Source organism: Peromyscus leucopus, chromosome 8b (assembly GCF_004664715.2).
Source record: "Peromyscus leucopus breed LL Stock chromosome 8b, UCI_PerLeu_2.1, whole genome shotgun sequence".
NCBI classification, from domain to species: Eukaryota; Metazoa; Chordata; class Mammalia; order Rodentia; family Cricetidae; genus Peromyscus; species Peromyscus leucopus.
In genome coordinates, this window is record NC_051086.1 from 56,311,741 (window position 1) to 56,334,873 (window position 23,133).

Consider the following 23,133-nt stretch of genomic DNA (forward strand, 5'->3'; position numbering starts at 1 on the left):
CTGTGTACACACAGACATGTAAGTAAAAAGAAATCATTAAGAAAAAAAAGTTAGGGGCCAGGCGACCTAGGCAGATCTCTGCGTTTGAGGTCAGTTTGGTCTACAAAGAGACAGCCAGAGATAACACAGAGAAGCTCTTGTCTCCAAAAACCAAAAAAAGAAAAAAAAAAAAAAAAAGAAAGAAAAGAAAAGCTTGCCTAGTTAGAAATTTTGTTTGTGAATCTTGAGAGCCATTTCTTACAAATATATGTGTGGATATATCTGTGTCTGTGTCTGTCTGCCTCTGTCTCTCCCAAGCAGTCATAGTCTGTTTCCTATTTGAGAATGTATTGCAAAATAGTTATCCTAAGGCTATTTGATCAATTTCATATTTAGATCATTCAAAGATTTAATTCTATATTTGCTTAAGATCAAGAGTTCTGAATGGGCTTATTGAGTTGGTTCTGTGGCTAAAAGTGCCTGTCCAAAGTCTGATGATTTGAGTTTCGTCTCCAGGACCCACATGGTAGAAGGAGAGAACTGACTCCAACAAGTTGTCCTTTGACTTTCACCTATATACCAGGGCACACAGAATAAATAAAATATAATTTAAACTTTAAAAAAAAGTGCTGAGCCTCTCTGATCACCTAGGTTTTAATAAAGTAAAGAGGAAAGTGAAAACTCTACCCAGCATGTCATAGGACTAACTCATTTTTCTAGTAACTAAAAGTATCTTCCCTAAATTTCAAAATCTAGTATAAATATAGAAAATAAATCTATCAAAATGAAATAAAGAATAATATCAAGTTGAGCCATGTGGTGGTGGTACATGCCTTTAATCTCAGCACTTGGGAGGTAGATGTGGATCTCTGAGTTTGAGGAGACTGGTCTACAAATCTAGTTCTAGGACAGCCAGGGCTACAACAGAGAAACCCTGTCTTGATCTCCCCATCCAAAGAGGAGGGTGCAGTAGTTACTCCTCCAATTGTTTTTACATGAGTGGTAGAATTTAGTGGAACAGTTCCTCTGAGTGAGATGCTCCCTATATTATCTCTTGAAGATAAACATCTCCAGATTTGTAGATTAAGAAATAAGAATAGGAAATGGGAGATAGTTTACTTAGCTATGTTTGAGCGTAGGCACCTGAGTTCTGATCCCTAGCACCCAAGCATGGAAGCACTCATCCACCTGTAATTCCAGTGCTGAGGAGGTGGGTAAAAGCAGATCATACTGGAGGTCATTGGGCAGCCTACCCAGTGAAATTGATGAGTTCCAGGTTCACTGAGAGACCCTGTATCAAAAAAATACGGTGATGAAGCTGATACCAGGAGAGGATAAGGAACTTGCTGCTAATCCTGACTACCAGAGTCCAGTTCCCATAACCAGCATGCTTTAAGGAGAGAACCTACTTGACAAGTTCCTACTTCCCTGACCCTACATGCACACATTTCCTCCATGAATATATACACAATAAAAGCTGGAGAATCACTCAGGAGGACACTCAATGTCAACTGACGGTTTTCATGTGCCTGCACATGTGTGTGTGAACCTGTAAACCCTTACTTCCTTCTCTCTCACACACAAAAGAAGCAGGAGTAAGTAAGTGGCTGTTTGAGGTAAACAACTAGTGCATTTGATATATTTGTACTTTTTTGAAAGTATGGACTATTTAACAAAGACACTAGACGTTATTAGTAGGACATGATTACACGCTTTCAGGTCAACACCATTACTTGATGAAGTTCACTGAACAACTTAATGCTTTTGATGGGCTGTGTCTTTGGTACTAAAAGGCCAAGTTGCCTGATTTTAGGAGTTCAGTGACTTGGCAGTCACACATCTCTTTATTTTATCTTACAAAACTTTTTTTGGAAACAGTCTCCAAACAACTATTTCTTGATGCTGAAATTTCTCATTGTTTATATCATGGGAGAATGATTATGAAATGTCCCACTCTGTACCTATTTCTCTTTCAGAACTGAGATTTGTTAGCCAAATGTTAATTTTGGAGAAATATTCAGTGACATTACCTCAAAGCTACACTTCTGATGTGTAACATTGTCACATTGTCTTTGAAGTTTTAGTATATGTCTTTTTAGTACATTTTCTTTTCTTTTTTTTTTTTTTTTATTTATTTATTTTTTCTGGGACAAGGTTTCTCGGTGAAACAGCCCTGGCTAACCTGGAACTCACTCTAGTAGACCAGACTGCCTCTGCCTCCCAAGTGCTGGAATTAAAGGCTTGTGCCACCACCACCTGGCTTTAGTATATTTTCTATTAAGAGATACATTTGCACATATATGTATCTGTTACAAATAGTAGACTCTGACTCCAAGGAAGATAATGTAGTCCTGTCTGGTGAATCTCATTCTTTGTAAGGGTAGGGTAGACAACCAAGTAGTACAACTCTATTGCCAAGAAATTTAGCAGTCGGTGTATGTTTTAGACTCATTCCTGGGAACTCTTAAATTGTGAATCAGGCACATGTAAGACTACAGATTTGTCTCACACTGTTCTTCCTCCAGTAGAGCTTTTGCAGGCTTTTTGTGGGGCGAGGTTCCCTGTATAGCCTTGCCTCCCAAGTGCTGGGATTAAAGGGGTAGGCTAGGCCACCATCGCCTGGCTCAGTAGAGCTTTTGATGTGGTTGAATTATGGGGTGATTGTAAGATAAATTTTACTCTTGGCTTTATAAGATTGACTAAACTTCATGTCTTGTGTGAGTTGGCTTTTCTATTTAAATTTTATTACTTGAATCCCTAGAGTTCTTCAGCTTGCATTTACCCAAAATTGTGCTTGGCATTAGATGTGGGTTTCTGGGAACATTTGTTGTGTTTGTTTAAATGAGAATGACCCCTCCCACCCAAGAAGATTGAATGGTTGGTCCCCAGTTGGTGGAATTGTTTGGGAATGATTAGGAGTTGTGGCCTTGTTGGAGGAGGTATGTCACTGGGGGAGGGTTTTGAGTTTTCACAAGCCCAAGCATCCCCAGTTAGCTCTCTCTCTCTACCTCCTACTCATGGATCAGGATGTAAGCTCTCAGCTACTGCCTCAGCGCCATGCCTGCCTGCCTGCTGCCATGCTCCCTGCAATGATGGTCATGGACTCACCCTCTGAAACTGTAAGCCACAAATAAACTCTTTCATCTATAAGTTGCCTTGGTCATGGTGTCTTATAGCAATAGAAAAGCAGCTAAGACACATGGTCTAAACATGGAGTGGTAATGGGAGCTCTCTTTGTGTTCTGTCCCTGTCCTACCCTCAAAGCACACATTAATAGAATAGAGGCTCTATAAGTGGCCACTCATAAACAGAATTAAAAAAACCTGAACCTTGTGTTTTTCTGACTAGAAACTATCATTGTTAGCTGTGTGATCATATCACTTCTCTCTGCAAAATGGGGAAACATCATGTGATGTATTTTATTTATCCAGGTTTGCAAAACACTTAACACTTCTTGGCACATCATAAGCATTTGATAAGATGGTAGTTTTTCTTTTTTTAGTGTGTTCCTTCAAAAAAAATTTTTTTTTTACATTTTTATTTCATGTGTTTGAGTATTTTGCCTGTATGAATGTCTGTGCACCATATTTATGCAGTGCCTGTGGAGGCCAGAAGAGGACATCAGTTACCCTGGAACTGGAGTACAGACAGTTGTTAGTCTCTGTGGGTGCTGGGAACTGAACCAGGTCCTCTGGTAGAATAGTCAGTGCTCTTAACTGCTAAGTCATTTCTCTAACCCTTACGTTCTTGATTTACATGGTGTTGGATTTGAGGCTATCAGTTGTGGGAGCTTCCATGGGAAAAATGGCTTTGAAATGAATGCAAAAAGTTGGCTAAAATCAAGCAAGTTAAAAAGTATAGTAATCTTAAATTGTTCCTTTTTTATTTATTCTTATTTTATGTACATTGGTGTTTTGCCTGCATGTATGTCTGGGTGATGGTGTGAGGTCTCCTGGAACTGGAGTTTATAGACAGCTGTGAGCTGCTATGTGGGTGCTGGGAATTGAACCTGGGTCCACCTGGAAAGGCAATCAGTGCTTTCAACCTCTGAGCCATCTCTCCAAGCCCCTTAAATTGTTTTTCTACACATGGGTATTTCTAAATTTCCAAATTACTTTACTTATTACTTCTAAATTTTGTGTGCATGCATGTGTGTGTGCGTGTGTTTTGTATACACAAGTGCAGGTGCTCACAAAGACCCAACATTTTATATCCCATGGATCTGGAATAACAAGCCACTCAAGTTGGGTGCTGGGAGCCTAACTCGGGTCCTCTCCAAGAACAAGTTGAGCTGTTTACTGCTGAATCATCTCTCCAACCCCAAATTACTTTACTTTTAAATAACCTAGTTGTGATTTGTGGATGTGACGCAGTTTGAAAAACATTTGGAGTATTGAAAAAAATGAAGTACTGATGTAAATTGTGGCTGACTAATTAATATGTTCATTGCTCAGTGTGGCTGCCACTAGCCACATGAGGCTAGCATGGCAAAGTTGACCTAAACTTTTAAAGATTTATTATTAAAAATTTCTTCAGATATTTTATCTACATATGAGGGTTTTGTCTGCATGTTTATAAGTGTGTTAGAAGGTGTCAGTTCCCCTGAAACAAATGGTTGTGAGCTACCATGTGAGTGCTGGGAGTCAGATTCTCTGGAGGAGTTACAAATGTTCTTAAGTGCTGAGCTATTACTCCAGCCCATAAAATTTATCTTTTTAAAGACAAGGTTTGGCTGTGTAGCCCTGGCTGGCCTTAAATTAATGGTTTTGGGGATCTCAGCTTCCAGAGTGCTAGGATTAGAGGTGGGTATTGACTTCCTAGCCCTTTAATTTCTTTTAGTTTCATAATTTAAATGTTAAAGTATAACTATGTGTGGTTAGTAGCCACTATTTGATAAACAAGCACATGAGTGAGCTTCAAAGTGAAATTATGAATATAAGTAATAGTTCTATTCAATTATTTATTTGTAGTTTATAAATTTATTACATAATGCTGTTTGTTTTCATTGTAGGTCTCCAATTGAGGAACATGGCACTGTTTTTCCTGCACTCTACCCACCTATTGCTGGACTTCTGTTGTAACAAGTTGGCAAACTCTGGCTGGAACTGGGCTGCAATAAAACATGCCAGTCATTAATGCTGACAAGAGCCTAACAAGTGCCAACTTACAGATGATTACGCATTTTGAATTCTAATGAACTGTTTTAACCTTCAGGAAGAATTGTAAAGACCTGTACATAGCACAACATGATCCGGATAATATATATACTGTTCATGTACATCCACAAACACACCTTGTACCAAATAATGCTTTCTTGTAGTAGAATAAGAATCGTGTAAATTCTAAAAGACTTTAGCAGGTTTTCTTTTCCTATTCATCGTTTCTTATCAGTTCAAAAAGATTCCTTAAAGCATGTCAGGTGAAAACCAATAAGGATTAAAAGTTTCCATATAATTTCCTTTAAACCATTAAGTCTTCATTACACTCTTTCCATTTACTAATCTTTTGTATTTTCTTTGTTTTGACACACTCCCCTTTCTCTTCTATCTGCCAGAAAGTTCTCAAATCACTTAGTTAAAATACTGAAATACTAGTAAATTACTTGATTTTCCACGATGACTTCAGAGGTGGGGTCATCACTAGGTGCTTTGTCCTTTTGTACTGGGATTCACCCATCTCTTGGATTGGATGTAGCAATAACATTTTCTGGCTGTTGAGAGCTCTTGATCCTAGTCATAATCTCCTGAGAACTTTAAAAGAAAAAAGGAAAAAAAAATGTAAAGTCTGTTCTAAGTTCAACTTAGTGAAATTTATTGCAAACAGTACAAAAATCCAGATTTGGTTTTATTTTTGCCCTCGAGTTGCCTAATATTAAGGTTGGATGAATAAAGCATGCACAGCTCCAGGCTTTCTACATCTGGGATTGCTATTAAAAATGCTATTTGTCCTCTCACCCTTTCCTTAGTCCTTCATATTTCTTTGTTTCTTTACTGCAGATTTCCCTCACCTATTGTACAAAGAAATTGCGATGTATATTTTCATGTAATTTGATTTTGGAATTTTGTCACCTTATGTAGTGAGTTCTTCCAAAATATAATTTTTTCCAATAATTGTCAAGTTGTTGGCTTTTATTGTATTAAATGAAGGTTATAGTACTGAATACCAGAGAAGTGCAGTTTAGAAAAATCTCAGGTTGATTCCTTATGCAAACAAACTTAATACTTGAAAATCTCATGGCCATGGCAGTATACGTATTGGGTTCTGTCTAGATTCTTTATCTGAATCTGAAAGCATTACAGGGGGTAAGTCTTTTGCTAACTGACATACATATTTTGTCACTGACATAGTGCAGTTAGATTTGATTTTTGTTTGAGCATAAATATGTTTCCTAGACAGTTTTCTAAAACAACTTCAGTGATGGGTAAAAGTAGTACGTTCAGTGTTAAAAGACAGGCCTAAGCTCCTGTCTGGTTTTAGCTGAGAATGGGAAGTAGTGTTTGGCATATAAGATCTAGAGCATAAGACAGTACCTATTACTTGATGGTGTTTGATTGTGAGAATAGGTAGGGCTCTGCCCCATGGGGTTTGGATAAATCTTTTGGCAGAAGAGGGAATGAAAGGTTTCCTGTCAAAGTCAGAACTTCCAACCTCTTATGTCTTTTTTTAAGTAGAGGAGAAATGGATGAGGATGTAGTTATGATACAGCACCATTTTTAAATCAGTTTTCTTGGGAGCATTGTAAAATCTTATAAACATTATTAAAATCCATAAATGTGTAGCAGCTGTGAACACCTTGATTTGATTTCATTGGAGCCCAATTCTTAAGAACTTTTAGACATCCCTCCTCCCCCGGACTAGAAGTTACCCTACAGTGCTACTATTCTCCTACAAGGGCCTGGGAATGCAGTCTTCTTCACTCTCCATTCAGAAATTGTCCTCACAGTGGCTGCTTTGGCAATGTGGAGTTTTTTGCTCTTCTATTGCTGAGATTCTAGCCCTCTGTTGAATTAAAATCCAGGGTTTGACTGCTCTGCAAGTAGTAAATGCCCTAGTAACTCAGGGACAGCTGTTTCTGAATTTATATGTGCCACGGTAATGTATTTACCTTGGGATAACCGTGTGGTTCTTTGTGCTAGATCAAGGACTACTGGAGAGCTAAGAGTGACTGCCTTTCTTCTGAAGGTCTTTCCCCTTATGGTGCCCTGACCATGTTCTACACATGAAACAGAAGCCACAATGTTATGGCTTACTTTCCTATCAGAGATGTCATCTGTGCCTTTCCTAGTGTTCATCTGACAATATGGATTTAAATGCCTCTACATTTGATTTAAAACTCACACTCAGGTGGCTTTTGTCCCACTAATGCATCATCATTAGTCTGAGGCATTTAGAGAAAGTCCCATCACTACCGCACACCTCTGCCACCTATATCAGTCATCAGCTACACCTATAAAGTCCTTTAGATTATAGAAGTGTTGGCTGTCCCCTAATTTATTCCAAGTTCTTGTAGAGGCTTGCGAATTTCAGTCTGTGTAATGGGATGGTATTGGTGGCTTTATGGCCTTATGTGTTTAAAATCCACACAGTGATTTCTTTGTCAATAGAAGGTAATGCTCAAACATTTGGTTTTTTTTTTTTTTTTTAATTAGTTTTGTGATACCTGGGTGTCATAGTATCATTTAATGGCCTTTGTTCCCAGTTGTGAAGTTTTATTTATCTGCTCATTCACTCTCTACAAACCTGCCCACTTTGGGTCTTGGCGCCTGTGTATCTTTGTCTGGTCTCTAGTTGGTGGAATTACCTTCTTTTTGTACTGCCACTTCTCAACATTTTCGAAGTTTGACATAATGTTTTGCTTCATTCCAGTTTTTTTTTTTTTTAGTTCTGTAATTTGTTGACTGTATTTAACTATGTGAGTTTTGTTGTGATGTTTACTGTATTGTAAAGCACCTTAATCATGTGATGGGTGCTCTATAAATCAATAAATGATGACTTAGAGGCTGTATTATGAGCTATTTTGGTTTTAGGTGCAGGTCTCAAGCAAGTTATGGGATGCTTTCTATGTAAACAGCATATCATGCCAAATGATACACACACAGAAACCTTGATGGATTTCACAATCTTTATTTATTTATTTTTTTTTTAAGATTTATTTTTATTTATTATGTATACAGTGTTCTGCCTGCATGTATACCTGCGTGCCAGATCTCATTACAGATGGTTGTAAGCCACCATGTGGTTGCTGGGAATTGAACTCAGGACCTTTGGAAGAACAGCCAGTGCTCTTAACCGTTGAGCCATCTCTCCAGCCCTCACAATCTTTATTTAAAGAAGAAATTTGAAAGCAATAGTTAACTTCCAGTCTGGTAAAATGCTCTTTAAATTTCCAGTATATGGCCAAACATCATTTCATCAGAGTTTCTGTTCATGGTGACTTAGAAGCTTAAAGTGAACATACGGCAGAACATCATTTGGGATCTGTCTTGCTTAAACTAGACTGGCTCTGCCTTAGAGATCAGCTAATCTATGAGGAACCTAAACTCAAAAGTGAACTGGATGAGACCACCTATCCTCTAAGCAGATTGTCATCCCTACTGGATGTGACTTTAGTGGCAAAACAGATAAGACTGAACACTTTTCTTTCTCTTAAAGATTACAGTATTTAGCTTCTTGTCTTGAACCCTCAGTTTATATGCATTTAGTGTTAGAACTGATAACTGACTTGATGTATTGATGATGATGCTCATAAATTCCTAGTGGCTGTTTGGCCTCTTCTTTACAAACTGAAAAATGTGGAGCCAGATGCCATAGAGCTGAATTAGAAACAAGAAGAAAATTCTAACCCTGATAAGCATATTGGAGTGAAATTGCTATAGAAGGGTTTAGATGTTGCACACCTGTGAACTCATTATAGTTATTCATCACTAGGTAAATAGGAAGTAGTTCTGTTTGCATGTTGCTTCAAATGCAAATGAACAGGTTGTTCACTAGTATGATCTGTGTGCTAGGCACTAGGCTTCCAAGGAATTTTTTCTCCCTTGCTCTCAAGAAGGTACCGGAGTAACACCTTACCCAGTTTACATTTTATGGAAGCCTGCAGAACTCAAAACAGAATTTAGTTTGCAGAGAAAATTACTTTCTGCCTATGGTATTTTTGGGTGTTTGATTTCAGGTGTGCAGACTGGCTGCCAAGGTAGGATTAGACATTTTGGCTTGATGAATTAGTACCTCTACTTTAGTGACACGATCAGACTTGAATCCTGTCCACATATGAATCAAACAGCTTTCAACAGCCAGGCACATGTTGCACAGAAAGTCCTAGGCAAGAAAAATGACTCTTCCTGAAGCAGTATATATTAATTGTAAGGCTGAGGGTGTTATCCAGTGTCAAAGGACTTGCTTAATGTCCACAGCCCTGAGTTTTAATTTCTAGCATCACAAACACAGAAAGAGTTGGGGAGATGGCTCAGTTTGGTAAAGTGTTCACCATGCAAGCATGAGGACCAGAGTTCAGATTTCTAGCACAGCAGTCCCTAAAATTCCAGTGCCAGGGAGGTGGAGTCAGGAGGTCTCTCCTTGGTCTGTCAGTCCAGTCAAATAAGTCAGTGAAAGACTTAAAACATGTGAGCTGGGTATGTTGAGGTGCACCTTTAATCCCAGTATTCTGAAGGCAAAGGCCTCCAGTTTGAGGCTAACCTGGTCTACAGCGAGAGTTCAAGGACAATCAGGGATACTTGACCATCTCTCAACAAATAAGGTGAAGAGCAAATGAATAAAGTACCTTGAGCTCTGGTCTTTGCAAACAGATGCTACACCTTCACACAAGCCCTATAAAAGAAGTAACAACACTTGAATGCTCACAATACCTCATTCCTAACAACACCTTACCATGTTTCTGTTAATCAAGCTACTCCTTGATAGCAGATTTTGTTATTTGTGTATCTTGAAGGATCTGGTCAAATTCTTAAAAGGATCATCCAAGGTAATAGTATCTTAAGAATAAACTAATTTGAGCCAGATGTGGATACCTCTGATTCTACCACTTGGAAAGGCAGGAGGGTCAGGAGCTCTCAGCCAATCTGGACTACATGAGAACTTTTGTCAGAAAAAGTGAAAAATGAAACAGACTCAGGTTAATTTATGAGGGTTGCAAAGGTAAGGCAAAGAGAAAATATGCTGTAAAGAGATGTCCACTATGACGGCACTTTGCAACAACTTACGTCATTTTAGTGTTAGGAACTTGAGGTTTTTTTTAGGGGACTCCATGTAGAGGAAGGAGTCTGTTTATGCCTGAGGCTGGCTCACCTAGCCACCTGAAGGTCTGACAAGCTCAAAATTTGGTACACCTATGAACTATCCTCAACAGAAGCTTTGAGTTCTGGCAGTTCTATTGAAATTGACAAATACCCACTGCACTGTGTTCTTTACCCACATTTCGCTTACGAAGTGCCACTACCCAAATGTTGCTTTGCCCATGTTCTCTCCACTCCTGTAGTCTCCTGCTACACCTGGAACATAAATTTTTAGCACATAATTTTTCTTAATGTATTTCAGTGCCCTTCCATCTTCGGTTTTCTAGGTGTTTATAAGTCAGGGTTGCCCCCCTTTCAAAATTTTAACCCTTGGCCCTACGTTTTTATTATTTAAATTCCAAATTTTTATGATTTAAATTCCAAATTCCTTCATCACTCCATTTCACTACCCATCTCAAAATGATTCAATTTTGGCAGATCTTCCTAAAATCTGGCAGTTCTCTATAGCACACTTCCTTAACTGTTGATGCATTATTTTTATTTTCCTGAATTAAACTTTTTCGTTGAACTGAAGGCCTCATGTGTTCTAAGTATACATGTTAGTTCAGCAAGCCAAGAAAAAAAAATTTTTAAACCCGGTGTAGTGGTGCTCCCCTTTAATCCCAGCCCTGGAGGCAGAGGCAGATGAATGTTTATTAGTTCAAGGCCAGCCTGGTCTACATAGTGAGTTCCAGGACAATTAAGTTATGTGAAGAGACCCTGTCTTAATTCGCCACCCCACCACACTGCCAAAAAAAAAAAAAAAAGTTGAGAGGATGTTATCTAGGTATATTTCCCCTCTATTTTGCTATTATTAAATCATATAATCATTCTCACATTCACCAAAAGTTTTACAATCTTCCTTCCCTCTGTTTAATCTCCCAATATCTAATTACCCTTGCTTCTCATTTCTACTCCATGGCCCTGTCCTGGGCGTTTTTTAATAAGCTCCTAATGTTATTTGGCTTTGCCACTTTGACCTCAGGGATCTCACAATTTTCCTTGCACGACGTTGTCTTTAATAATTATAGAGCCTTACAGTTACCGCAACCCCTACTCCAGTGTGCGTTTTATGATTGATGACCTGAATTGTAGTCTGGTTTTGGTCATAAAATTCCCAAAGCCCAGGACGAATGCTGTCATTCAAGATTTCTGACAGCGTCTCATGGTTACAAAGTAACCATGCATCATAGTAGTCCACGTTCGCTGTTCCCTGACGATCGCCTGGAATATGGGAGATCAGTCAGTGCCTGGTAATTCCCCCAAATGTCTAGTGTGTAGAGGGGATTAGCTCCGTTTCCCGGGGGTATAGCTTCGCGCTCCACTTTCATTCACCTCTTGTGTGCTCAGGCTCCTCCCTTTGCCGCGCCTCCACCCAGGTCTCGCGAGACTTGTTCACTCCGTTCCGCAGGCACATCTCGCGAGGCTGCAGGCAGGGCAGGGCCCGACATGGCGGAAGGTAGGGTTTTTTGTGGACCGGCGCGGGAAGGCACAGAGGTGTGAGGGCACCGTTGGCCTGGCACAGAAGCCCCGAGAGGGGTTGGTCGGGTGTGGTTGCACGGGGCACTGCGTGTCTCGCGAGCCTTCCTGTCTAGTGTCTCGGGGCTTCCCGGGCCGGGGGTTCCTCTGCGCCGTTCCTATGGCAACGCCCCTCCCGCGGTCTGGCCTCTCGGGACCTAGGTGGGCTGGGAACGCCTGGGGTGGTGATCAGGTGCTAGGAGCAGCCGCAGCCGCGAAGCTCGGCAAGGCTGTCCGGGAGGCTCCTTGTAGTGCCAGCGATGCTGGAACGGCGAGGGAAGTGTCCATCTCCTTAGGAAATCGAAACTGCTGTCATGGCAGGTCCTGCATCCGGAAGGGGTGCATCCCTTGCTTGCGGAAGAGCTTGAGACTCTTCCTTGCAGGAGGTCGGGAGGAATCCGGGCTGCAACTGGGCAACGGGTTTCTTGGGCCAGCGCTGTAGTCTCTGGGCTCTTTTACAGCCCCGGCATGCGGGCGCGCCGAGAGTCTCTGAGGTTTGCAATGGGGGCAAGAGGAGGGGTTTGCTTAGTAAGGGAGTTGACCAAGGCCACACTGCTGGTGAGAGGTGTACTAAAGCCACACCGGCGTTCCTTTACCTCTTGGTTCCTTACCCTCTTTTGTAGTGTACTCTCTACGACACTGCAGGTAAAGGCATCTGATTTCTCACGTTCAGCTTCCCTTAACGTAGGATCTCTGCTTGTCAAAACTTTACAAGTGGGGAAGAAAGGCCAGAGATGGTGAGTTACCTGCCAGGGATCATAGAGTGATGTTGGACCTGGCAATATGTGTTTTTCTCGTGTGTGCCCCATTGTTGGAGAAAAACACTTCTTGTTGGACATTATTGAGTGTTGAAGGGTGCTTGATCAAGACCTTCCCTGTTTTGGTTTGTTTGTTTGCTAAGCCTTGACGGAACCCATCATTTCTTGATCTGAGATTTGGGTAGCATGACAGCGTGTGTAGGCTTCTCTGATTTGGATCAGGTTAGAGTAATAAGACGAAGTAGGCCTGTCGGGTATGTTATTTACCCTTTAGAGCTAAGTGAATTGAGGCTAGAGTTATGGCTGGGAACTGGATCCAGTTTTCCTTTTTCCTTTTTAATACCATGTTAAACACCTTGGAAGTGGAACCTCAGGCGAATATTGTCCCAAAGCAGGCGAGGAAGCAAAGGAACTTCTGAAAGGACTGAGTGTGGTGGTGCGTGCTTGTAGTTCATTCAGAAGGTTGGAGGCAGAAGGATCAGGAATTTAAGGTCCTTCACAGCTGACCTGGGATACATAAAAGCCTATACAGAAAAGGAGCTAGATGATCTGCAAACTACAGAAATATTGTACACTTGAGGCAGCCAGTGAATTCTCAGCAGTGAGGTGTGGGAGGAAGGTTCAGGAAGACACTGTGAGATTGTGAGTATATAGATAGTACTTTTAGGAAGGGAATTTGAATGTTGGGGAAATACATTACCAAGTTTCAGGTTGTAGGGAGTGTAGTTTTTCTTTTTTTTTCATTCAGTGGTTTTATTGAGCACTTACTGTGTTTGTGCTCCCGGTCCAGTTGTGGGGAGTTCATATGGGCTGAGATCAGTCATTGATTGTTTACTTGTAATTGCCTTGAGGTGATTAGAAACATCTATCTAGCCAGTGGACTGTACACCTTAACCACAGACAAGATATCCAGGATTAAATTGGTTGGAGAGGTGAAGTGATGGGGGATGATAGGTAGATACTCTTAGGCTCTGACCTCACGGTTTGCCCCTTTTACATTCCAGTTTCCTAAGTTCCAGTTAAGGCTGTTTGAAAATGATATTGTAAAGTTCAGCTAGGAAAATTTGAGGAAAGCATTCTGGGTCAGTTAGCCTCATTAAATGGAAGGCATTTCCTATGCAAGGAAAAACAAAGTTGTCTAAAGATATTTTGTGAGATGTTTCTTACGTTGTTTGTATTTTTGTTCTGTTTGTTTTTGCTGCTGCTTGAACTTTAATCAGGATTGTCAGAACTGGCTGCTGTTCAGAGAGAGTCGTAAACACTAATAGTAGATTTTTGTGAGATGTCACAGTTCAGTTGTCAGCATACTCTGGAGACTTTCCTAGTAGTTGATCATTTGGTGGTGGTTTGTGTGTGGTTCATTAGTTCCCAGGAATAGTAAGCAGAATCTTAAGAAACCATATATACTTGCCGTACAGTAACTTACCTGCTTATATAGAAAACTTTTTTTTTTCCTGTGGCTGTTCACTTGACTAAATATAGATCCTTAACTCAGATCCACTCTAAAAGCAATTTTTTTTTCTTTTTAATTTTTTGAGACTAAAGTTCTGGTTAGTCTGGAACTTGATGGGTAAATCAGGCTGGCTTAGAACTCACAGAGATCTGCCTGCTTGTGTCTCCTGAATTCTGGGATTAATGAGAGGGGTGTGATGCCACACTCAGCCTCTAAAAGCGATTTCCGTTTCCATTTTGTACACCTTTGCAGCTGTTCTGGTCTGTGTTTTCTTCAGACTCAAATGAGCTACTTTAAAGGTTTTCATGTGGTCTTCCTGCTGTTACTTTTTCTCTCCTTTAGTTTACTCACCCATAGCCTCTTTTCAGTTTCTTATGTTCTCTTTAAAACAAATCTGATTTATGCCAGACATGGTGGCTCCCACACTTGGGAGGCAGAAGCAGGAGAATCAACAGTTCAAGGCTATCCTTAGCTATACGGCAGGTTTAAGGCCAGCCAGGGTTACATGAGACATTGTTTCAAAAGAATATAAAAATCAGTGCCACGGTAATGACTCAGTGACTACAGACTTGCCACCAAGCCCCACTACCTGAATTTGTTATCTGTGACCAATGCAGTGAAAGTGAGAAATGACTCTGATTAGTTGTCACATTAGCCCCACTTCAAGTGCTAGCAACCATATGACAGTCCCCCCTCCAAATAAATGATTAAATTAATAAAATGTTAAACACAAAATCAGATCTTAACTCTCCTTTCAAAAAATTTTATACTTTTAATTTTTGTGAATGGATGTTTTGCTTGCCTGTATGTTTTGTACACCACATGCATGCTTGATGGGGGAGGAGGCCAAAAGAGGGGATCAGATCCTCTGAACTGAACTTAAAATGGTTATGCGCCTCTCTACAGGGGTTGGGAATTGAACCTAGGTCCTGGAAGAGCTCTTAATCACTGATCCATCTCTCCAGCCCTACCTTTCCTGTTCTTAACACCCTCCCCCTCCAACTCCTGTGGTATATTCCAAATAACCTTGAAGTCTCAAAAGAGATCTGGTCCTAGTTCACAGTGAAACTTGTTTCTGGCCTCTCGCTTACTGTGCCCCTGTCATAAGAACTGCTCTTGTACGTTCCCAACATGTTTTTACCTCCGTCTTTGTCCCTGCAAAGCCAATTCTCTGTATGGCTGGTGAGCTTTTCTTCCAATAGCTGTTCATTTGTCACCTAGAGGGTTTTCCTGAATGGAGATCCTGTGAAGCAGGAGCTTCGCATGTTTCATTCAGTGCTGTCTCTCAACCTAGAATCATGCTTACTCTTGAAGGCCTGGCATTTTGATCATCCCTTAAGCTGCTTGGTGCCTGAGGGTAATCACTCCATGGTTAAGTATGTATTGCGTATGTTCTTGACATAGATGAAATACTTAGCACCCAAAAGTGCTGGTTTGTTTTTGTCAACGTTACACAAATTTACTTTAGACATATCTGGGAAGAGGGAATCTTAATTGAGTAATTGCCTCCATCATACTGACCCATAGGCAAGTCTGTTGTGTATTTTTCTGATTAATGATTGACTTGGGAGGGGCCAGATCACTGTGGGCAGTGCCACCTCTGGTCAAGTAGTCTTGGGTTGTATAAGAAAGCAGGCTGAGCAAGCCATGGGGAGCAAGCCAGTAAGTAGCGTTCCTGCATGTCTTTCTCCCTCCAGGGGCCTGCTTTGGCTTTCTTCAATAAACTGTGATGGGGAATATGGAAGCCAAATAAATGCTTTGCTTTCCAAGTTGCTTTTGGTCACATTGTTTTTATCTCAGCAATTGAAAGCAAACTAAGACATCATGTAAACTGGTGGGTTTCTACTACATTACTCTGAAAAACATCAGTTTTCTAGGAGTGCCCTAACCAACACCTAGTACTTGGTTTTTAAGGTAGTGTCTCCCTTTGTGGCCCTTGCCTTGAATTCATGATCCTTTTGCCTTTCAGGTATGCAAACCATACCTGGCTTCCTTAAACTACTGTCTTAGTGGCTGTTCTTGCTGTGAAGAGATACCATGACCAAGGCATTTAGTTGGGGCTTGTAGCTGAAGTTTTTTCTAGTCCTGCCCAGCCCGACGGACCCCGAAACTGCTTGTAAAATAATCACTCAGAAGTTTATATTAATTAAAACTGCTTGGCCATTAGCTCAGGCCTACCACTGACTAGCTCTTACACTTAAACTCAGCCCATTTCTATTAATCTATGTGTTACCATGTGTTCCGAGGCTTTACCTGTGTGCCGTTACATGCTGCTCCCTGGAAGGTGGGCTGGCATCTACTGACTCCGCCTTCCTCTCCTAGAATTCTCCTTCTCTACTTATCCTGCCTGTATATACTTCCTGCCTGGCTACTGGTCCATCAACTTTTTTTTTTAATCAACCAATCAGAGCATATCACATTCACAGCATAAAGAGCAACATCACCCATCAGGGGCTTGCTTACAGTTTTAGAGGCTTAGTCTATTACCATGGACTGCGTGGTGGTATGCAGACAGGTGCTGGTGTAGTAGCTGAGAATGCTACATCCTGATCTGCACACAGAGCTGTACCTGGTGTGGGCGTTTGAAACCTCAAAGCCCACCCTTAGCGACACACTGTCCTAAGGCCACACTTCCTAATCCTTGTAATACTTTCAAACAGTTCCATTCCCGGTGACTAAGCATTCAGATAATATAAGCCTGGGGGGGCCATCCTTGCTCAAACCACCACAGCTACTTTTTTTTTTCCTAGCACATTTAAGTCTTAGCAAATAAAGTGTAGTTCTTGAGCTGGAGATGTAGAGTGCTTGCCTTGGGTCCATTCCCAGCACAAAATTTTTTTGAGATTGTAATTACAACATTTACCCTTTCCTCCTTGTAAAGCCTCCCATATGCCCCTTTCTACTCTCTCCAAATTCGTGACTATTTTTTCATTAATTGATATTGTGTGCATATATGTGTACACACACACATTCCTAAATATAGCCTGTTCCGTTTGTATAGTGTTACTTGTATGTGTATTTTTTCTGGGCTGACTGTTTGGCACTAGATAATTGGTGTGTTCTTCCTTAGCAAAGACTCCCTCTCCCAGCTTTCCTCAGTTGTCTATAGTTCTTTGTGTAGGGTTGAGGCCTTGTAGGCTTTTCCCAGTTCAGTTGGGCGTATCCGTTGATGTTATCCTTGTTCAGCTCACATTTGGGCAGTCTGTTCATGAGACTTTATGGGTGTAACTTCTGATAATTACTAGGAAACACAATCTCACAGCAAACTTACTGATCCTGTGGCTCTTAGAATTCTTTCTGCTCCCCTCTTCCAAAATGTTCTCTGAGTCTTAGATGCAAGAGTGTTTTGTAGATGTATTTATTAGGACTGTGCTCCACAACTCTGCATTTTGATTGCTTGTGATTTTCTGTAGTGGTCTCTGTTGCAAAGCGGTTTCCTTGATGGGGGTGGAGACTACACTTGTCTGTTGGTATAAGGACAAATGTTCATGCATTCTTAGGAATTGTGCTGGGTTAGTAACTTAATGATTGTTGATTCTCCTCCAATAACCATGCCCTAACTAGTACTGAGTGAGTAGTTAGTCAGGTTCCAGTACTAGGCATGGTTTACCTTTTTTTTTTTTTTTTTTTTGGTTTTTCGAGACAGGGTTTCTCTGTGTAGCTTTGCGCCTTTCCTGGAACTCACTCGGTAGCCCAGGCTGGCCTTGAACTCACAGAGATCCGCCTGGCTCTGCCTCCCAAGTGCTGGGATTAAAGGCGTGCGCCACCACCGCCCCAGGCATGGTTTACCTTATATTGATTGAGTCTTAAATCCAATTAGAGAGCTGTTGGTTAATGCCAAGGTATTCATGCCACTGCTGCTCCCTTAAGGTTATCTTGCCATGTTGGTGGCTGATGTGATTCATAGATGTCATAGTGGGGAGAATTTTTTTTATTCTTATGTGTGTAGTGTTTTGCCTTCATGTACATATGTGTGTCATGTGCATGTCTGGTGCCTGAGGACGTTGGAAGAGGGCATTGTATGCCCTGGAACTGCAGTTAGAGATATTTGTGAGCAATCATGTAGGTGCTACAGTTGAAACTGGGTTCTCTGTAAGACTGGCCAGTGTGGGGCTGGAGAGATGGCTCAGCAGTTATGAACACCGGTTACTCTCCCAGAGACCTGGGTTCAATTCCCAGCACCACATGGCAGCTCACAACTGTCTATAACTCCAGTTCCAGGGCATCTGACATCTTCACACCAATGCACATGAAGTAAAATTAAATAATGTATGGGCTGGAGAGATGGCTCAGCAGTTAGGAGCACTGACTGATCTTTCAGAAGACTTGGGTTCAATCCCTAGCACCCACATGGTATCTAACAGCTGTCTCTAACTCCAAGAACTGAACCCTCACACAGATGTACATGCAGGCTGTTGGTTATGAGGCGGTGCTCGTGGCTGGCTGCCGCCATGCCGACGGAGGAGAGTGCTGGTTGGCGGAAGAATCACGAGCCATGGTTACCTTTCTAGAGCTTGAGAGAGAGAGAGAGAGAGAGGGAGAGAGGGTGAGGGAGAGAGAGAGAGGGAGAGACCGCGCAGGATGGGGAGGGCAGATGGAAGGAGAGAGAGTGTGGAAAGAGAGTGCACAGAGGGCACGCCCGCTTTTAGGCTGGTGATGTAATTAAGGACATAATTCTTACACAGACAAAATACCAATACAAATAAAATAAAAGTAAATAAATTATTTAAAAAAAACTGGTCATTGCTCCAGACCCCACAAAATGAAATCAAAATATATGTAAGTGGCTTGTTACATAGTTGATTATAGACTTTTACTAATTTAGTGGAATTTGGTCAGGAAAATACTTGGGACAATTGAATAACAAGGTGAAGACATTTTTACACTGGCCATTCACTGGTCAGAACAATAACTGCTAGCCACATACAACCCACTTGAACTTAAAATTAAATGCTATTAAACAGTTAGTTCCTGGCGACATTGATCACATTCCAAGTGCTCAGCCACAGTGTGGCTAATGGCTCCCTGGGATAGGCAGATCAGTAGAATATTGTACCACACAGAAAGTTCTGGTGGAGAGCACTCTTCTAGAAAGTGTTTTGTTAGCATAGACTGGTAAAGCTGGGAGCAAAGAAACTCTCTAAGTTTGAAGTAAAGCTCTACTCATTCAACAAAGGTCCCAGGCCATTGATAATTAATTCATCTAGTCTGTTGATGTGTGGGCAGTCTTCCTTCCATACTCTCTCCTTATCTCTACTGTGACCCTGTCTCAAGAGAAAGAAAAGAAAGGCTGGGTGGGGAGTGGTGGCACACCTCTAGTTCTAGCACCCTGGAGGCAGAGGCCAGCCTGCTCTCTATATAGAATCTCAGGGCAGGCAGAGTGATGTGGTGATGTGGTGGAAGCCTATCTCAAGAAAAACTAAAATAAATATTAATAAAGGTTTATTTTAAGGAAGAGTATATGAGTTTGTTTACTTTAAGGATTTCCTTTAGTAAATGAATTGTAAGGTAGTTTTATAAGGCGTATTTTTTGGGTTTAGGAATAAAAGCATTCATAGGGTTAAACCCAAGGTCACATTCTAGCTGTAAGTAAACAGAATATGATTTTTTTTTTTTTTTTTTTTTTTTGGTTTTTCGAGACAGGGTTTCTCTGTGTAGCTTTGCGCCTTTCCTGGAACTCACTTGGTAGCCCAGGCTGGCCTCGAACTCACAGAGATCTGCCTGGCTCTGCCTCCCAAGTGCTGGGATTAAAGGCGTGCGCCACCACCGCCCGGCTCAGAATATGATGTTTTTAGCATCCTTGTTGAAGTATCTTGACAAGAAATATCTGTAGGCCAAAAAAAATTTTTTTTTTTGGTTTTGTTTTTTGAGACAGGGTTTCTCTGTGTATCCCTAGCTGTCCTGGAACTCACTCAACAGGCTGGTTTCAAACTCAGAGATCTGCCTGCCTCTGCCCCTGGAGTGCTGGAATTAAAGGTGTGCAGCACCACTGCCCAGCTTTAAAATTTGGTTTTATTGCTTGTGTGGAATGTAAACTAGATTCTAGTGTGATGGGCCTCTAAATTTTCTCTTTCTGCCCTGCTTCAGTACCTGCCCATTCTGTGACGTGGAGTTGGTATTTCCCGTGCTGATGTCGAGTTCTCTTGCTCAGTATTTCCCTCTCCGAGGTGGAGAGTTGTACTTTCTTGGTTCTTTAGTCTTGAGTCACTAAGAGCTCTTCAGAGTCAGTGACCTAAGTCTAACCCAAGGTGCTTGGTGTAATTTTAAATTCAACTCCTCTGTTGTTTTCAAAACCAGGTTAATTGTGAGTATTGTTTTCGTCTGTAGGCCGTGGTGGCACACATCTTTAATCCCAGCACTCAGGTTGATCTCTGAGTTGGAGGCCAGCTTGGTCTACAGATAAAGTTCCAGGACAGTTAAGGTTTCTCTACACAGAGAAACCCTGTCTCAAAAAACAACAAACAAAATAAAACAAAAAGTATTGTTTTCCTTTAGCCAGCATTTTAAGAGGAATGTTGTTTGGGAGGCTGGAAAGATGGCTCTATCAGTTAAGAGCAAAATAAATACATGTTTTTTGTTTTATTTTGTTTTTTTAAAGAAATGTTTGGTTTCGCCGAGCGGTGGTGGCGCACGCCTTTAATCCCAGCACTCGGGAGGCAGAGCCAGGCGGATCTCTGTGAGTTCAAGGCCAGCCTGGGCTACCAAGTGAGCTCCAGGAAAGGCGCAAAACTACGCAGAGAAACCCTGTCTCGAAAAACCAAAAAAAAAAAAAAAAAAAAAAGAAAAAAGAAAAAAAAAAAGAAATGTTTGGTTTCAATATTTGTAAGACAAATAATTGCAGAATTAGAGAAAAATGTTACTGTTGTCATCTTTTAAGTGCTTTTCAAGTTTATTTTCCTGGGAATATTGATTTCTACCTGAGGCTGGGTGGGCATCCAGTTCTTCACTTCAGGCATTTATTGAATGTCTAGAAGAGGAGAAAAAACAGCCACATATATACATACATGTGTGTATATGTGTGACGATCATAGCACATTAGCATTTAAAGATTTGTTTATTTATTTATTATGTATACAGAAGAGGGCGCCAGATCCCATTACAGATGGTTGTGAGCCACCATGTGGGTGCTGGGAATTGAACTCAGGACCTCTGGGAGAGCAGTCAGTGCTCTTAACCTCTGAGCCATCTCTCCAGCCCTATATTAGTATTTAAACACATATCTTTTGAAAACCTTTTCCTGATTATGAAAGCAGGACATATTTATTATAAAATAACAATCAAAGTGCAAAGAGAAATCCTTTTCAGCAAGACTTGCTATTTGGTAGTACTTAATTTGCCACATGAGAGAGTGGAGGTCAGAGGACAACCTAAGGGAGTTGGTTCTTTCCTTCCACCATGTGAGTCCTGGGGATCAAACTCAAGTTGTCAAGCTCAGCAGCAAGCACCTTTATCCGATGAGCCATCTCACTGGGTCTCTTCTTTTCAGTTGCGTTTTTTATTATTTATTTTGTACGTTCGTATGTATGTGTAGGCACATGCATGTCACAATGTGTGTGATGGAGGTCAGAGGACAACTTACAGGAGTACGTTCTCTCCTTCTGTTAGGTCAGTCCTAGGAACTGAACTCAGGTCCTCAGGCTTGACAGTAAATACCTTTATATGCTGATCCATCTTGCCAGCCCACAAAGTCATATTTGATTCTCTCAGATTATACAGAAATAGTGGACCATATGGCTAGAGAGTGGTGAATGATATTTGCCTTGCAACTGCCATGTAAACATTCTTTGTTTGCCTTGCAGAGGAGGTGGCCAAGTTGGAGAAGCATTTGATGCTTCTTCGGCAAGAGTACGTCAAGCTGCAGAAGAAACTGGCAGAGACGGAGAAAAGATGTGAGCTTTTGGCTGCACAGGCAAACAAGGAGAGTAGCAGTGAGTCCTTCATCAGCCGCTTGCTGGCAATAGTGGCAGGTCTCTATGAGCAGGAGCAGTACAGGTAAGCTCCCAGAACCAGAGCTGAACCTCTTGCTTCATCCCTAGCCACTTCATACTTGTTAGAGTGTCTTCTCATTCTCTCTTATTTTGTACTCCTCGGGGTTGAAACAGGGACTTTGCATATCTAGACAAGTGCTGAGCTGCATCCTCATCCTCAGCTCTTGTCACCTTGTTCTGAGACAGTCTCACTAGGTTGGCCAGGTTGCCATTGAACTTGTGATTCTCCTGTTCGAGCCTCTCAGGTAGATGGGATTAGACCTATCTGCTCTACTAGGCCTGGCTTCTCTCTCATTTTCTTGTCACATTTATTTTTCTGTAATCCAAATTACCAGCACTGAGCCATTTGTGGAAGCTCAACTTGTAGTCTCAGTTCTAAGGAAACTGAGAGGAAGGTTATCATGATTCTGAGGCCAGCCTCAGCTATATAGTGAGGTCCAGTCCAGTGTGGGCTAGATTAGCCAGAGTCCTTATCTATAAAACAAAAGTAAGAGCTAGGCTGATGTCAGTAAGGTACATGAGGACCTGAATTTGATCCCAAGAACCCATGTGAAAAACTTTGGGCCTCATGGCAGGTACTTAAAGTCCCAGTACTAGGAGGACAGAGACTGGCAATTTCTGGGGCTCCCTGTCCAGCAAGCCTAGCCTAAGTGGTTGTGTTTCAGGCCAATAGAGGCCCAATAACAGGTAAATGGCGCCTGAGGAATGGCACCAAAGGTTTTCTTTCCCCTGGCTCCCACATGCACACTGTCTGTGTGCTCATCTGTGCCCTCCTACACTCAGACCAACACCAGACCAATGAGAAGATGAGCAGTGTGCCTTCGTTACTCAAAATGTCACTCTTAGATGTTAGAGACCTGTATGCTACTTGCTAGCCCTTTGGCCTCAAGCTATGACAGTAGGTTCCTGATCTGTAACAAAGGATGATATATTAGTACTACTCAATTTAGGTTTGGAGTAAAGATTAACTCATAGGTGTTAAGACACTTAGAATAGTGGGCACATACCAAGGATTGATTATTAGCAGTAGTATTTATTTATTTTATTTATTTGTTTGTTTGTTTGAGATACAGTTTTACTGTATAGCCCTGGCTGACTTGGAACCTGCTGTGTAGACTAGGCTGCCTTGAACTCAGCAGTCCATC

The 23,133-nt window shown here is 41.4% G+C and overlaps 2 protein-coding genes across 3 annotated transcripts in view; both read left to right on the top strand.

Annotated features, from left to right (window-relative positions):
* The window catches only part of Ube2g1 (ubiquitin conjugating enzyme E2 G1), an 86,315-nt gene extending 78,331 nt beyond the window's left edge, over positions 1-7,984 (top strand). For both annotated transcript variants that reach the window (XM_037201328.1, XM_028888748.2), the window contains one exon: positions 4,991-7,984. In XM_037201328.1, coding sequence (XP_037057223.1) covers positions 4,991-5,002 — 12 coding nt within the window. In that variant the 3' untranslated portion in view covers positions 5,003-7,984. The remainder of the gene's footprint in view (positions 1-4,990) is intronic.
* A 3,658-nt stretch (positions 7,985-11,642) lies between these two features.
* The window catches only part of Ankfy1 (ankyrin repeat and FYVE domain containing 1), a 67,926-nt gene continuing 56,435 nt past the window's right edge, over positions 11,643-23,133 (top strand). The window contains exons 1-2 of the mRNA XM_028888690.2: positions 11,643-11,730; positions 21,800-21,992. Coding sequence (XP_028744523.1) covers positions 11,721-11,730; positions 21,800-21,992 — 203 coding nt within the window. The 5' untranslated portion in view covers positions 11,643-11,720. The remainder of the gene's footprint in view (positions 11,731-21,799; positions 21,993-23,133) is intronic.